The sequence below is a fragment of the Carcharodon carcharias genome, chromosome 4, assembly GCF_017639515.1.
Source record: "Carcharodon carcharias isolate sCarCar2 chromosome 4, sCarCar2.pri, whole genome shotgun sequence".
Taxonomy (NCBI): Eukaryota; Metazoa; Chordata; class Chondrichthyes; order Lamniformes; family Lamnidae; genus Carcharodon; species Carcharodon carcharias.
Window position 1 is genome coordinate 47,606,698 of NC_054470.1, and position 17,433 is coordinate 47,624,130.

The window sequence follows — 17,433 nt, forward strand, 5'->3', positions numbered from 1 at the left end:
CAAACACTTTTTGGATACTTGTTTCCTATTCTCACCGTTCAAAATTCTCAGTTTAAAATTAAAATCTTGGTAATATTTTCTCAATGGCAAATAAAAACTGGCACAGTGAAAATCACTTTGAGCCCATTTTATGCTGATACCTTAGATCAATTTCAGCCCCCTGGAGTTCTTCAAAGCCAGGGAAATCTGAGGGCCCTTTCTCCCTGCTCTTTGCCTAATCGCAGCTATGTCAGCATCTGAAAAGCTGCAATTTGCCTCAGCTCCCCGGACCAGGAAAGCGGAAAATCTACCGAACCATTAGTAAGAAGAGAAAATTTGGATTTGTATAGCATCATTTGGTTATTCAGGATTTCCCAAAGCACTTTTACAAATGTAGCAATTGTTGGATTGAAGGTGAAAATGTCCAGTAAACTGAATGAAAATAAATGACCAGATCATTTATTTTAGTGATGTTGATTAAGGGATAAATATTATTCAGGTTACCAGGGTAACTCTTTTCCTTTTCTTCACATATTGCCATGGGATCTTTTATATCTGCCCGAGAGGGGAGACAGGGTCTCAGTTTCATGTCTTATCTGAAATATGGTACCTCCAACAGTATAGCAGTTTCCTAGCAGTGCGCTGGAATGTCTGCTCAAGTTTCTTGAGTGACACTTGATCCACAACTGATTCAGAGAGTGGTGTCAGAGAGGCAAGGCTCTATCTAGACCTCAAAATATGAAAGCCAGCACAGAACTTGCTTTCAATGCTTTGTGGTTATTTTGCAGTAATGCCAAATCTTCTCAACAAAATCTGCTTTCAGGCCACTAGGTATCTCATCTTTTGTATTATATGTAACAGGGTAATAATTTTCCATGTGTTGAAGTAATACATTTTAAAATATGATTGATTTAAACATAAGGATGTTACTTCATTTATTGGTAAAGTTGATCTGTTTGTGCAATTATTGTTCTTTGTTTTTAACTCATCAGAGAAAATTGCAGTCTTGCCCATGTTTATAATATCCTGGAGATGGATTCCTAAAGGTTCCCATGTTCTGGAATCTAGCCATCATTTCAGTAGATCATGTTTAGTCAACTTTTGGATGGGTGATTTTATTCCTGTTCAAAATATAAAAGCCAAGGTGGGGCTGCCCTGAAAATTTACGAGATTTATCTTTGTAGCATACTGTATGGCTCACAGTTCACTTGAATATAAATTGTCCTTCCACTCTTCAGTACTTAGTCATGGCTCTACTTTTGAAAAAAAAAATTCAAGGCAATTGCAAACTGAACCATGTTGAGCCTTACTTGTAAAAGGGCATGTGAAGAATTTGTCTTTCTCAGTTCATCAAACCCATATGCTGGATTTATTCATGTTGAACTTGTGCTACAGCTTTGTTCCCCATCTGCTTAGCTTCAGCTTAAAGGCAAGCAGAGCAGCTTCTTTTTCACTAAGCTACTTTTTCCTGAAATTTGATGTTGGATTTTCAGGCATCCCCGTTATGCAATCCATCACTATGGACAGGTTTGTCAAGCTCCCTTAATGTAAAACCATGCATTTTACATTGCTAGGTTAATGTATCTTAAAAGATTGCTGAAATACCACAAGACTGAAGAATACAGTTCTTTGTGACCTCACCTATTGAATAAGAAGACCCTAATAGATTATTTGAATCCTTATAGGTGAGCCAACTAATTTGGCTGAAACAGACTGCACTAGTATATGAAGACAAAAGCTGGAAACTGATCAAAGTGTGTGTTATGTCTGAGTTTTCATTGTGTGTAAGTGCATATTAAATTTGCAATTTGTGAAAGTGGTTACCTGAAATGTGCACTTGCATATAAAATGTAACTACATTACAAACTCATTCAACTGCACAAACTCAAAGAAATAAGTAAAAAATGCAAGATCACCTCTAATGAGCCTGAAGCAGTGAGATTAGAAAGCACCTTTTTATGCCTTGAGCAGCATTGTTCCAGCTGACCCTTGAGTGATAGATAAAAGTTCCAGTACAGTAATAAAAACCATTCTGTGCAACAACAATGTAACATAAATGTTTCATAGGCTGTTCATGTTAATCAATAGTGTGTTTGGCAGCAATGGCTGAATCTGCTATTTGTTGGATAACTGTTAAGGCTTCATTCCAAATACTAGTGAGGTCTAGACAAAATCAAATTTTATTTAGTTTGTGACGCATGTCTTTCAGGTTCCTTTTTGAATATAGTTGGCTTGATGAAATTCTTTTTGTCTTGTTTTTAAGCATAATTTTTTTGTTTTAGGAAAGAAAGAGCTTACATTTTTGTAGTGCTTTTCACAACTTCAGGATATTCCAAAGTGGTCTACAGCCAATGAAGTACTTTCAAAGTGTGGGCACTGTTGTAATGTAGGGAACTCGTGTAAGCTAAATTCCATTTGTTGTTAGTATGTACCACCTTATCTCCATTTTGACCTCATGCCTCAAAGTTGTGCAGATGCAAGCAAGGCCACTGATGAACAGTTTTCATGAAAAAATGCATTGAATCCATAGATTCACAAATAAAAGTGTAAACTAGAATTTGACTTATTCAATCACCACAAATCTTTAGCCCTGGAAATACCAAGAAGCAATTTTGTGGGAAGTAAATCTTACTTCTGCTGAAGTCAACTGTATTTTTATAGTGTACCTTCAAAAATGTTGCAAGATTATGCAAAAGAAAGGCAGTTCTGTAGTCTTGGTTTTGTTTCCATCACTTTCCGGGAACTTGGAGATCTTTTATTGTTTTACTTCTCACTGAAGTTACATTTAAGACAAGAAATCAATGTGAATATGTCATTTTGTTTCACGTTGTTTCATGGTGTATGACACATGGAGATATTCAATAGTGTAATCAAAGCAGCTTTATTGTCAGTGGCCAGGCAATTACTGTCAGAATGATTCAACAATTGAAGTTTGATTTTGAATAAATCTGATCAAGTGGAAGCATCTTCTTAAATCCAGGACTACTGTGAAACAAATGGAAGAATATCCATGATATAACATCAAATGAAGGAGCTTGCATTTATAAAACACCATACTAGATCCTTGGGATAAGTGCTTCATATCATTTAATTACTTATTGCAGTGCAATCCTTTTGCAGTGTGAGGAAAGGTGTCAGCTATTTTGCACACAGCACAAACAGCAAATCAGATGAATAACTATTTAATCTGTTGGTGAGGGAGAAATGTTGGGCAGGGGAATTTCTTTCTCTTCTTCAAATAGTGCAAAGAGATCTTTAATGTGCATACTGAAACAATCGTACAGGGCCCTATCTCTCATCTAAATGATGGCACTTCAGCAACTCATGCACCCTCAGTGCTGCACTGAAGTGTCAGCTGAGATGATGTGCTCAATTCCTGGAATGGAGCACAAACCCAAGCCTTCAGGTGCAAAAACTACTAAAAACTGAACCAACCTGACTTACCTTAGTCAAACTGAGTCACAGCATTGCAGCAATACTTTTTTTTAATGGAATACAGTAGTCAAAGCAGATGTTAACTATAATTTGCTTCAGTAAATTCTGCAATTGCCAGGCAGTAAGAACATTTGAAACAGCCAAAGAAGCACATTAGCAGCACAGAAGGAGGTCATTTAACCCATCATGTCTGTGCCCGTTTCTGCAAGAGCAACTCAGCCAGTCCCACTCCCCAGCCCTTTCACCTAGCCCGGAAAGATTTCTCTCTTCAGGTGCTTATCCAATTCCCACCTGAAAACCATTAGTGAATCTGCCTCCACCACACACTCAGGCAGAAGCACACACTGTATGAAAAGTTTCTCATGTCACCTTTGGTTTCTTGTGCCAATCACCTTACATTGGCGTCCTCTAGTTCTTGACCCTTCTGCCAGTGGAAATTATTTCTCCCTATCTACTCTGTCTGTATCCCTCATGATTTTGAACATTTCTTTCAGATCTCTTCTACTTAGGGAAGAGAAGGTGGAGAATAACTCCAGTTTTCCAATCTATGCAAGTAGCCAGAGTTTCTCATCCTTAGAATCATTCTCGTAAATCCTTTCTGCACTCTCTGTAAAGCCTTCACATCCTTCCTAAAATGTGGTGCCCAGATTTAGACACAATACTACATTTGAACCTGAACTAATGTTTTATAAAAGTCCATTATAGCTTTCTTGCTTTTGTGCTCTATGCCTTTCTTTATGCAGCCCAGGACCCCATATGCTTTTTTAACCACTTTCTCAACTTGTCTTTAACAATTTGTGCACACATACCCCCAGGTCTCTGTGTTCCTGTGCTCCATTTGGAATTGGACACTTTATTTTATATTGCCTGTCCTTGTTCCTCTGACCAAAATGTGTCACTTTGCACTTCTCTGCATTAAATTTCAACTGCCACATGCCTGTCCATTCCACTAGCCAGTCCATGGCCCCTTTAGGTCTATCATTATACTCCTCATAGTTTATAATACTTCCAAGTTTTATGTCATCCGCAGATTTTGAAATTGTGCCCTGCACACCTAAATCTATATATCAAGAACAACAGAGTCCTAGTACCAACTCCAGGGGAACACCCTTTGTCTATCTTCCTCCAGTCTGGAAAATAACTATTCACCACTGCTTTCTGTTTGCTGTCACTCAGCTAACTTTGTATCCATGCTGCCACTGTCCCTTTTATTCCATGGGTTTCAGCTTTGCTGGGAAATCTATTATGTGGCACTTTATCAAATGCCTTTTGAAAGTCCAGAGCCACATCAATGGTATTACCCTCATCAACCCTCCCTGTTACCTCATCAAAAAGCTCAATCAATTTAGTTAAAGATGACTTTCCTTTAACAAATCTGTGCTGTCTTTCCTTAATTAATGCCCTCTTGTCCAAGTGACTGTAAACTTTGCCCAGATTATCATTTTTAAAAGCTTTCCCACCACCAGTGTTAATTGCGTTTGTTAGGTACTTTAGTTTATTATCAGCACACCAGTGCCCTTCCATGTGAGTTAAAAGAAACACGATTAACAATCCCTGAGCAAGTTCTTCTGTAACCTTTCTAAATTCCCTCCCTTATGCCTTTCACAATCCTTGATCAGGAGCTGAGCCCCTGACCTGTTCTCAGATTTCTGCTTTATCAATTAAATTTGCAGCCAGGATGCTGCCTGAAGGCATTCCTGCTTGACTTATCTTTTGTTTTGTTCTCCTCTCCGATAGGGAAAGATTTTAATAGCTCTTTTGGTTTGCTTGATTGGTATTAATAGTTGAAAATCATTGTTGCAAATCTATTTTTCACCCCACCTTGGCCTGCTGGACCACTTAGTGCCTATACATGGTAAATATAATCATTCATTTCAATTTGTTATTTGCTTTTAGTTCCCTCTCTAGTTAAAAGATACAGGGTTGAATAATGCAGTGGGGTGGTGGTGGGGTGGGGCCAATTGTACACCATCCCCCAGAAACACATTGGCGTGAAGCTGACTGGCTCCACACTGAGCAACCCCACAGCCATAAAGCGTTGTGGGGCTCATTAACCAGGGCTGAATGGGACTTCCACCTCTCACTGGGGCAGAAGTCCCGCCCTCTGGAGCGAATTGGCGGGCAGCTCCATCAGTCCCAGCTGCGCCAGGAAGGCGTCAGTGGCAGCTACTGGGAAGGCAGGTGAGGAATGGAGTCCAAGACCTAGGATCCCTGGAGAAGCTAAGTCTGGGGTATTGGGCCAAGAGAGTATGTAAGTGTTAGGGACAGGGGCAGTGTGGGGTGGGAGAGGGTGGATTTAATCGAGGGAGTGGGTAGAAACGAAGAGTGGGGTGTTCAGCCTAAGGAGGGTCGGCCGGCAATCGGCAAAGGGCGGCCATGTAGAGCGACTGTTCCCCTTCCTTCCTACCCTTTAACCATTTCAGGTTATAAATCAAGCTTCCTGCTCCTGCCTTGCTACCCATGCCCATGGCTTGGATAGCATATTATTAGCGCCAATAGGCCTGATAAACAAGCCTAATCGACCCTTCATTGGTCATTTTAAGATGGTAGGTGGGCTGCGGATTCTGGCACCCGCCTATACCCTGTATTGTGGGGCTGAGCTCCGGGGTGGATGGGTAGGTATTGGGATGGGGGCGTGCACCCCCCCCCCCCCCCCCCCCCCCCCCCCCCACCCAAAGGAAACACACCTGCAGGGAGCATGTAAAATCAGCTCACTGTCTGAATTTTTATAGGTGCAAAAAACTTGTTACACCTTTATCACATCCTAGTGTTTTCCAAAACAGATTTTGAAGTGCAGTCACTGTTGTAATGTAGGCAAACGGCAGTTAATCTACACAAAATAAAATACCACACGGGAAATGAGAAAAATGAACAGATAATTTTTTTTGGTGATGGTGGAAGGCAGTTGTTCAAGACAACTGAAGAGTAGAAAGGACATTTTACATTCAGCTGAACAGACAGAAAGGAACTCAGGTTAACACCTCATCCAGAAACCAGGAGCTCTGAGAGTACATTTTTCCTACAGTCTAGTAGTTGAAGTGCCAGCTGGACTTGCTGCTCAAATCCTGGAGTAAGCCTTGAATCCACAACTTTATGACTCAGCGCCAGGAGCCAAGCTGATCTTATTAAAATTCATTGCTATACCTTTAATGACATTTTAATAAGGTTTTTATTTTTGTGAACTCTTTCATTATCAAAGCAAGGATATTAGTATTAATGTGATTCAATGGTAATTGATCAGTTACTGCTATTAATAATTAATGAACGTGTTAGATGGACGTGAACTGCAGAAATACAACAGTTTTGCAACAGATTCTTCAAATACTGGAAAAAATTAATTGGTTGAACTATGCTTCAAAGTTTCATGAAAACTGCTCCTGATCATTTAATTGTTAAATATTACAATTAATGACTGAAGTCCAAATCTGATTCTACTAATTAATGGGCTTCTTGGCCTAAACTCACATTGGCCTCCTTCATGAATTTTTGTTACCCTTCTTGGCACCTCTGAACCATTACTCAAGCACTTCTCTATTTAGACGTTACCACAAAATTCAACTTTGTAATGACTGTCATGAATCACAGCTGCCAAGCTAGCACACTGTTTTATTTGGCATATACAATAGGATATTAACACAAGAGTTAACTTGGAGACTTGTTTCATATTTTCTGCTACAGCTTTTGCAGGCAGTTTCCAAACATATCTATTTTCAACATCCTGTAGGGAAGGAGGCAAACACTTGCCCTGACTTTATGGTTTTTTTAAGGCCTCCTCCATCCAGCTTGTTTTTTTTTCCCAACATCTGTCTTAGATCTTTCCAAACATGACTGCCTGCTCTCTGCCTTAAGGCGGTTGCTGCCATGTAATATGAATTTGTGCTTTCCTAAAGAGAGGAATTAAAGCCTGATATAACACTTAACAAAACGGTATAAAGATATGGATTATTTTCCATGTGTATTAAATTGATGAATAGTGTTATATGAGATTCAAGCTTGCAGACTGCATGAAGGTTAAAAAAACAGGGATCCTTTATTCCATGGGCATCAAATCATTATGAACATTCTTGAAAAAGCTCAATTCAAAAAATGAACTATTTACAATGGACCTCTGCAGCCAACACTTCAGATCCATCAGGATAACCGTGGATAACCAGATCCATCAGGTAACCCCACTACAAGTGTGCCAGGATAATTGTAATAGTAATGTTTCACTACATGTCCTATATGTGTGGCAAAAAAATTACTCGTAAACTTGAATGCCAAGTGTACTTGCATATAAGGTGATGACCTTATAAAGTGACCACAGCATCAACTGCCCCCACCACCCCGTGTTGTCTACTTCTCAGCTTAAAAAAGCTGGAAAAATCTATGTCTCAAATATATGATGCCCTATCAATCATTGTTATCCCTGGCAAGCAGGAAATTTTAAATATTATGGTCTGATTCATGTGCTGTTGTTACAATGCAGAGAAGAATAGTGAGAAACCGTGAACCTGATAGAGGAGTGTGAGATATGTAGAGCATGAGAAGGATGAGAGTAATGCTGCGACTCTAAGGCAAGGCAAGAAGGAGACCTAGAGGGGACCAGTGTTCTAAGATCCTAAGAAATGTAGCAGAAGGACAGAATGAAAGAGAAAAGGTCAAAAGTCCGGAATTGGAAAAAAGTAATAAAGATACTTGAAGCAGAATGAGGGTTTTTTTAATTCATTCATGGGATGTGGGCTTCGCTGGCTAGGCCAGCATTTATAGCCCATCCCTAATTGTCCTTGAGAAGGTGGTGGTGAGCTGCATTCTTGAACCGCTGCAGTCCATGTGGTGCAGGTACAGCCACAGTACTCTTAAGGAGGGAGTTCCAGGATTTTGACCCAGTGACAGTGAAGGAACAGCGATATATTTCCAAGTCAGAATGGTGAGTGACTTGGAAGAGAACTTCCAGGTGGTGGTGTTCCCATGTATCTGCTGCCCTTGCCTTTCTAGATAGTAGTGATTATGGATTTGGAAGGTGCTGTCTAAGGAGCCTTGGTCAGTTTCTGCAGAGCAACTTTTAGACCTTACACACAGCTGCCGCTGTGCGTCGGTGGTGGAGGGATTGAATGTTTTTGGATGTGGTACCAATCAAGTGGGCTGCTTTGTCCTGGACAGTGTCAAGCTTCTTGAGTATTGTTGGAGCTGCACTCATCCAGGCAAGTGGAGCATATTCCCTCACACTTTTGATTTAAGCCTTGTAGATGGTGGACAGGCTTTGGGGAGTCAGTAGGTGAGTTACTCACCGCAAGATTCCTAGCCTCTGATCTGCTCTTGTAGCCACAGTAGTTATATGGCTAGTCCAGTTCAGTTTCTGGTCAATAGTAACCCTCAGGATGTTGATAGTGGGCGATTCAGTGATGGTAATGCCATTGAATGTCAAGAGTCAATGGTTATATTCTCTCTTGTTGTTGATAGGGTTGTGGGACTGGGCCAATAGCAGTTCAGTGCATTCTACAGGTGAGCTGAGTAACATTTATCACAATAATGTAATCTCCTTCCTTCAAACCAAAAAACCTGTAAAATTCTGGTCTTCAGAGTATTTACCAAAGTTAGTGAAATATATCAGAACACATTGCATTGAGACATTCAGATATTAGGAAAAGACGGTTTATTTCTCTGGCCTAAAATAAAATGTTCTTAAATCGCTCATTGAGTATCTGCTGAAGTACTGAGTCATATCGATCAGGCGGGGGATGATTCATTTTTCAGTGTGTAATGAATTAGCTGCCCCATTCTGGATGGTAGTGGGAGTGCTCTAATTGATAACAGTGCTTTCAGGTTAGGGAGAGAAAAAAAATCAGAGATTTTTTCTCTTATTTGTTATCTGTGATCTGATTGAAAAGTGTGTATTGATAGATTTTAACTTTAGCAACTTTCGAGGGAGTGGGTCATGTGTTCACCTGAAACAACAATAAGGGATTCTCCTTTAGAGCAGAAAGCGTTAAGGGGTGAGTTAGTAGAGTTGTTCAAATTTGATGAATTTTTATAGAGTAATTAGGGAGAAACTGTTTACACGAGCAGACAAGTTGATACTACAGCACACAGATTCAAGGTAATTGAGAAGAGAACCAGAGGGGAAGATGAGGATCATTTTTGTATGCAGTGATTTCTTATGATCTGGAATGCACTGTCTGAAAGGATGGGATCAGCAAGTTCAGCAGTAACCTTCAAAAAGGAATTAGATAAATACTTGAAGAAGAATTGCAAGGCTCTGGGGAAAGAGTAAAGATCTAATTGGATAGCTTTACTAAAGAGCCAGTGCAGACCTGATGGGCTGAATGATCTCCTATGATGCATGTCTCTATAACAGTGGCAGCTGGTGGCAAGTGGGAGCAATAGCTCAGGGGAGCAAACGCTGCCATTCAGCACCAAAACAGATGCTCACTGGCAAAGGTGAGCAATTATGGGAGGGAGTTTTGAGCAAGTTTCACAACCTGCCCTTCCCTAGAAGGGAAGCATGGGCATCTGTGGTAGGTGATGCCAAGACTTTTGTTGCAGGCCCTGGAGAAGCAGTGGCGACCATAGGCAATAATATGGGAGCTCAAAGTCCATACTAAGATGTGAGTGACACTGTTCATAGATAACACTGCTGATAACAGTGATACTTCACTTGGGCTTGAGGGGAGATCTTGAAACTGTAGGTAACTAGATTATCAGTTAAATATTTGCAAATGTAGCAACTCCATCTATCTTAGAAATAGATCCCTTCTGGTTATAATTTTAAATCACCTTCTGAATATTTTTCCCTTTTTTTGTCTATTTTCCAGATATCGATGAATGTAGAACCATCTTTGGTGCTTGTGACGGAGGCGAATGCACTAACACTGTTGGCAGCTATTACTGTACCTGTCCCCGTGGTTATGTAACATCTGCAGATGGTTCTCGGTGCATCGGTAAGTGAAAAAGTACACATATCTAAGATATAAGTTCTAGAAGTGAAAACAAAGGTCTGCCAAGTATAATAAAAATCCATCATGTTGTTGTTCTATTTGCTTTGGGCAGCCTTCTAAGACAGTGTTTTGTCAACAAAATATTTCTACATGAATTACTTGAAGGAATGCTCTGAGAGATATTTCCTGTCACAAGTCGGTTTAATCTGTTGTTGTTTAAGTTAAAATTATAGAATTGGAATATGCGATTATTTAAACTGATGGAACGTTATTGAAATCACTGCGAAATATAAATTATGTGATATCAAACCATAAATTGTCATTTGGTAGTATAGGACTTGAGTATTTCTGAAAAAGAGACATGTTGTAGCTTTTTGTCTTGCACATATCAGGCCACTTTGCAAGAATACCAATATAAGAGAAAAACAACAATTTCTACTGTATAAGAAGAGTGTGCTGATTGGTTGGCTAGTGGACTCTGATTGGTAGAGGCATTGCCATGGAGTATGCACCAGTGATAGTGACTGACAGTTAACTGTCATATCCTAAACTTACAATCACGTCCAATTCTACCCTCATTTGTATCCATGAACATTTTTTCCAGCAAAGGGTTGTGGAATGTCAATCAAGAGGTAAATGCTCATTAACTATGGGGCACTGAAGTCAATTGCATCACACCAACTATCACATCCAGCGAGATCAACTTATTCAACACAGAGTGGGCTTTTGACTCAAGACCACCTGGTCTCTATGGTACAGCCATTTACTGTCTTTAGCAACTGAGTCATGGGAGAGCACATGATTTGATTCTTTATTGTTTGTTGGCAGAATTGGAATCCTAAAGTTATAAACGGACTAGTAGAGCCATTGATGGATTGATAGGTGCCTGTTCATATAGCATAAACATGAATTTGGATCAACTGAATTAGAGCAAAGTTATTTTCTTTTGCCCTTGACAGTCAAATTTGAAAGATCGATATACACCAGGAAAGAAAATGTATCTGTTGCTTGTCCACTACTCCAATATTCACATTTATACATGGATGATGTAAGCCACCCTACACAATTCAATGTAGAGACCTGAAAGTAGTACAAATTCATATGTAGCTTCATTAGCTTAATTCCATTGGAAATAATGAGGTTTTTGAAAAAAAAGGCAGAGATGGATTAAAACTCATTAAAATGAGCAGGACAAGGATTCTTTTTGTCCTGATAGACTGAGAAAAAGGTAATGTTTTGACATGCACTGCAAGTAAATTAAACTCGATAGTCTAAGTTCTGTTCCATATTGGATTCAATTCAAATGGACCCACAAGCAGCAATGATGCTCTATTAATTGTGCTGTGCTCTGAGTGGACTAGCCTTGCCCTTCTTTCAGTTCTTTCAAAAGTAGTAATTAATATGAACCGGAAGTCATTTGAATTCAGTCCAGACCAACAGCCTTCATGCCGTTGGGGTTCAAGTGAAGACAGAAGCTTATTTCTATGGGAGCACATAAGGGAAACTTGAATAAAGAGCGTTTCCTTCCACTATGGGCTTTGTGGTAACGGGAACCAAATAACAACTTACTAGGATGCCCTGCCAGAATAAAGATAATTGGTTTATGCAATATAAACATAGGAGAGATTATGATCGGCCTAAGCATGTATTACAGTGCAGTCATCATAGTCAATCCAGACTGTTGAGATTAAACCTGGCAGTGCAGCTTGGCATGGATGCAACATGTATGATAAAGAAAGCAATTCCATGTGTCTGGCAACATTGAGTATCGCCTCAAGAGGTGATTTTTCATTGCATTGTTAGAGGCAATGTGTGCTCAAAAGGCAACGTAGATGGCTGCTGGATGTTGCAGAATAATTTTATTTTCCTTATAGCTGGTAAGCTTTTCACATTGCAGGCCTGCCCAGACAGTGAACGGAGTTAACTATCCAACAATGGTGTTATTGTATCGGAGATCAATCCCATCCTCACTTGGCATCCAAATATATGAACCTCCTGCAGGAGATTTAGTAAAATCAATGGAAATTAGAAAATAGGCAAGTAATATCAAGGAAACCCAAAGATGTTTTCTACAGTTCTAGCATAACCTCTCTACTTTTATAAGAGTTTTTTCAGAGCTGGAAAGTGGGATTAGATGGGATAGTTTTTTTTGGCCACACAGACACGATAGGCTGAATGGCCTCCTTTTATGCCGTACGTTTCTATGATTTTATGAGAAAAGAAAGCACAGTGAAGAAGTTTCACCTGGACCAGAGATATTATGTGATGAAAATCGAACTAGCATAATTGTAAGTGGCAACATATCAGACGATCTTCCTCGAAAATGGCCAGCTTAGTCATTGGGCCCATACTGCAATGATTTGATGTGATGTGAACATGTACATATTCACAAAAATTGCATACAATATAGTGCCTGTGATTATCATAAAATCTCTATATGCTCTGCAGACTTATTGACAATTTAAATGTTTTGGTAATTTTGTATTTTTTTTTGCTCAGCAAGGTGTAAGATGTCTTTGTTGGGAACTGAATAGTTTTCACTTTTGCCACTCAGTGATCAGGATAGTGTGGAGTCAGGCTGGCTCTCAGAGCCGCTGCTGAAGAAGCATGAGTGGGCAGCCCAGGCTCCTGTGGCACCCACACGTGTTTCACAGAGGATTACTTCAACAGATGTTAGGTTCTTCATTAATGTTCAGGGGGCTTCATGCTTATTTTTAGGTAGCCACCCAGCCACCCGCCAAAAGAATAGGCAGGATACTGTTAGTTGTCAGAACACATGCATATAGTGTACGCAGGTCATTTCACTGCTAAGTGTGTTGTCAAGATACCCGTTTTACACCTGAAAAATGGGTGCAATACATACCAATGTTTGTTCCAAATTGGTCTAGAGATAGGCTTTACATATTGGTGCTCCTGGCACAGAGTTTTGATCAGCGACCATTCATATTGAAAATTGGAGTATTGAGATTTATGCAATTCGTATTTAGCATTCATGTTAATAGATGGAAAATCTGAATTTTCAATACGTGCTGCCATCACATGAAGGTCTGCGCTGGGAGTGTTAATTTGCAAAATCTACCCCTTCTGCTTTACCCTCTGAAGAATAATTTTTATACTATAGTGTTATATTTCCATTTTCCATGTCAGACGTTTTCATAGCCTTTGTGAATGAAGCTGCCAATTCACTGACAATGTGTCTTTAATTATGAGATGTTTTGTGTTGTGGATTTGTGCCCACTAGGAATAGAGGCAAGATCTCTTAGTTTTTTTTAACATAGGATTATTTCAGTTAGGGAAGAGTACATTTTCACAAGCTTTTTCCTGTCTTTCCTCATGCCTTTTTCTTTTCTTCATCGGCATATCTGTTAATTCTCTCTCTCCTCAACTTCCTTTTTCTGTTTTTTTTTAAACTTTACTGTGAGGCTTCCTTCTCTTTTATTCTTCTGTTGATGAGGGGTAGACATCCAAAATATCTTAATCTGTCTTTTCTCTTTACTGATGCTGACTGATGTACTGTAATTTCCAGCATTTATTGTTTTTTTAATTTCATATTTCCAGCATTTTCCATTTTTTCACTTCTTTTTGTCGTTCATCTCATTAAATTAGACTGAATTTGAATGTAGCTCAAAGAAACAAAAGCATATTTTGCCAGCTAACTGCGCTATTGAGTTCTGTATGCTGTGTAATATTTCCTTATATTTCTTGTTCAAATTTTTGACTAAGATATTTTCTTATCTTTGAGCAAACATAATTAAGTTGTGCAAAGAATCATAGAATAGTTACAGAAGGTGGCCATTTGGCCAGTCAAAACCATACTGGCTTTCTGAAAGAGCAATTTAGCTAGTCCCACTCCCCTGAGAAGTCAAGACAGCAAAGAAATAAGAAAGGGCCATGAGCTCCATCAGACCTCTTTTATTGTATAAAATATAGTGCCAAAACGGAATTCTAAATCATATAGCGGTGAGGTAGCTTAAAAGAGGCCCTGGTAGTTGCGAATGCAGGTCAGAGAATCTGGGCAATAGTTTTGTTCGACTAATGCTTACTGCTATCTTCGGACCAAACAAGAACCAGTCTCAGTAACCATGAAGATGTAACTACTGGACCTACAATCTGGCCTTACTAATGTCCATTAGGGAAGGAAATCTGCTATCCTTAATTCTTCTGGCCTTCAGGTACACAGTAATGTGGTTAACTCTTAATTGTCCTCTGAAATTGTCTAGCAAGCCACTCAAATATATCAAACTGCTATGGAAAAATCAAATAAGAATAAAACAGGGCTTCTCAACCAGCATCAACCTAGGCCAGAATTTTCTGCGTAAAATGACGAATGGTGACGTCAGGCGAGCGTCCCAACGTCACTGTGAGCCATCATGATATTTCGGTGAGCAGATGTGGGATGATCTCTGATGCGTGCCCACCATTAATTAACGAGCTACTTAAGGCCCTTGAGGCAGCAATTGTCGGGGATTTTTTGGGGCCCGTGCGATCTTTAGGTCGTTGCACAGGTGCAACGAGCATGCAGGTAGTCCACATTTGTATAAACCTCATCCACAGGCAGGATAAGAGAGGTGAGTTGGGTTGCGAGTGTTATTTGTCAGATATTTAATGTTTACAGTTACCGATACTTGACTGTGTGAGCAGGAATACTTCAAAACTCTTCACAGCTGCGTGGACAGGAGTAACAGCCTTCAGGTCAGGACTGTGGCTCAGCATCATTTCTGAGGCCTTGCTGGTTTCAGGAAGCTTCCCCTTAACATGTGAGTGGGAGTTGTGCTCTCCACTGGAGGCACCTCCTCTGAAGAGGAAGGGAGGGCCAGAAGGGGGAGGAGGCCAGGAGTGCACGTTCAGCCTCCAGGGGAGCCATCTTTGGGAGGAGAGGCGCAGGCACAAGGGGTGCAAAGCCAACAGGAAGTCCAAGGCAGAAGGAGCCGCAGAAGACGCCACTATCCTGCTGCCAGGGTTTACAGGCTATGAAGCAGCTACCTCAATATGTCTGAACTGCAGTGCCGAAGGAGGTTCCGTCTCTCAAGGGAGACAGTCACCTCTATCTGTCAGATGATAGCCTGAGGTCTGCGCCAACTGTGTGGGTGGACACCCCACGCCAGTGGCCTTGAAGGTCACGGCAGCCCTCAATTTCTATGCCTCCGGCTCTTTCCAGGGGTGGGTGATCTTTGCGGTGTCTCCCAATCAGCTGTCCACACTTGTGTCAAGCAGGTGACAGGCGCTCTGTTCAAGCGTGCATTGACCTTCATCCATGACCGCTGGGACGAGGCCAGTGGGACAGAGCGAACTAGAGGCTTCGCAGCCATTACTGGCTTCCCCCGTGCCCAGGGTGCTATAGACTGTACACATGTGGCCATCAAGGCACCAGCAGGTGAGCCCGATGCCTTCGTCAACAGGAAGGGCTCCCACTCCATGAACGTGCAGATAGTGTGTGACCACAGGATGCTGATTCTACAAGTCTGTGCAAGGTACCCAGGCAGCTCCAATGACGCTTACATCCTCAGACACTCCCAGGTGCTGGGGCTCTTCAGTGCTCCAGCCCGGCTGGTTGGATGGCTGCTGGGTGACAAGGGCTATCCCCTCAGAAGGTGGCTCATGACGCCTCTCCGCCACCCAAGGACAGAGTCTGAGCAACAGTACATTAGGAGCCACGCCTCCACAAGGGCTGTGGTGGAAAGAACCATCGGTCTTCTCAAGATGCATTTCTGATGCCTGGACCATTCACGGGGCGCGCTCCAATAATTCCCAGATCGTGTGTCGGTGTTAGTGGTTGCACGCTGCGCTCTCCACAATCTTGTGCTGGAAAGGGGTGACACAGTGGAAGAAGTAGACATAGACGCAGTTGCTCCAGATGCACACAGTGAGTCCAGCAGTGAGTCCGAGGATGAGCACGCACAGGGAAGTGCTGAGGGGTTAGACGCTGACCCGGGCATACTCCAGGGAGGCAGGGACACCCAGGAGACCTTAATCCAATTAACCTTCAGCTAGTCCACCATAGATGGCCCTCCAACACAAGCCAGGGCTGCAGACTCCATACTCGACACCTGAGTGCAAAATCTGCCTGGTTAGGAATGTTAATTATGTGCCTTGTCAATAAAGCTCAATTTCAAACAACTCACTCATAACATCACAGGTTCCCGTCCACCTGCAGAAGTAAGGAATCACCCTGAGCAATGCTCACATATCAAAATTTAATGATTTAACAAAATGAAGCACAAGAAAATAATTACAAAGGTGTTCCCCATCACACCGAGTGGTCATGAACTAATAGCGGGCAACATAAAACCACCAGTGAGAAACCCGTGGTGTGCCTAAGGTGCCTTAAGTTTACATTTGCGGGTGCTACGTCTAGGTGCTCCCCCCTCGCTGGTACTGGCGTCTGAGACAGCCTGCTCACTCTGCTGTCCCGTTGGCCTCGATGACCCTGGCGGCCGTCCTCTGGCCCGTGGAGCCTATGTTGGCCCCGCCTGGGAGGGAGTGGCCAGTTCCATGGCTGGCATCTCCCCAGTCGTCACAACCTCATTGGATCCCACGGTCACTGGCAGAGGGGCGGAGGAGCTGCTACCCTCATCCAGAGCGCCCTGAGAGGAACCCGCAGAGACGACAGGCAGTTGCTGTGCCGATGTGAAGTCGCTTTGGACCGCCCTGTTCACTGTTGATGGATGGGCACCGAGCTGGGATACTTGGCACCCAAACCATCTCCCACACTGGCACTGACCAGCTGAGGTCAATGCCGCTGTGAGGGCTTGCAGGTCCGAGCACAACCCCAGGATGCCCTGATTAGTCTCCTTGAGGAGCCTCTCCACGAGAGTCGCCACTCTCTTCATGGAGGAAGCATGGCCCTCAACTATGAGGCTCATTGCATCGGGGATGCTCCGCATAGATTCCTCCAGCATGGGTACCATGCCACACATTGCCTCATGTATCTCCGCCAGACCCACCTGCATACCCTGCTGCACTCCCAGCATCTGCTGCCTCACGGAGACACATCATCAGCTACTGACTGAGCATGTGCCTGGTTCCCAGCAGTCCTCTGACTGCTGGCGCCATGGGCACTCTGTCTCCACCTGCACCTCAAATGAGAGTGAAGTGCCCTCAC

At 41.9% G+C, this 17,433-nt stretch overlaps 1 protein-coding gene across 2 annotated transcripts in view; it reads left to right on the plus strand.

Annotated features, from left to right (window-relative positions):
• LOC121276975 (fibrillin-2) overlaps positions 1-17,433 on the plus strand; it is a 401,991-nt gene that overhangs the window by 140,217 nt on the left and 244,341 nt on the right. For both annotated transcript variants that reach the window (XM_041185736.1, XM_041185737.1), the window contains one exon: positions 10,209-10,334. In XM_041185736.1, the coding sequence (XP_041041670.1) occupies positions 10,209-10,334 (126 nt within the window). The remainder of the gene's footprint in view (positions 1-10,208; positions 10,335-17,433) is intronic.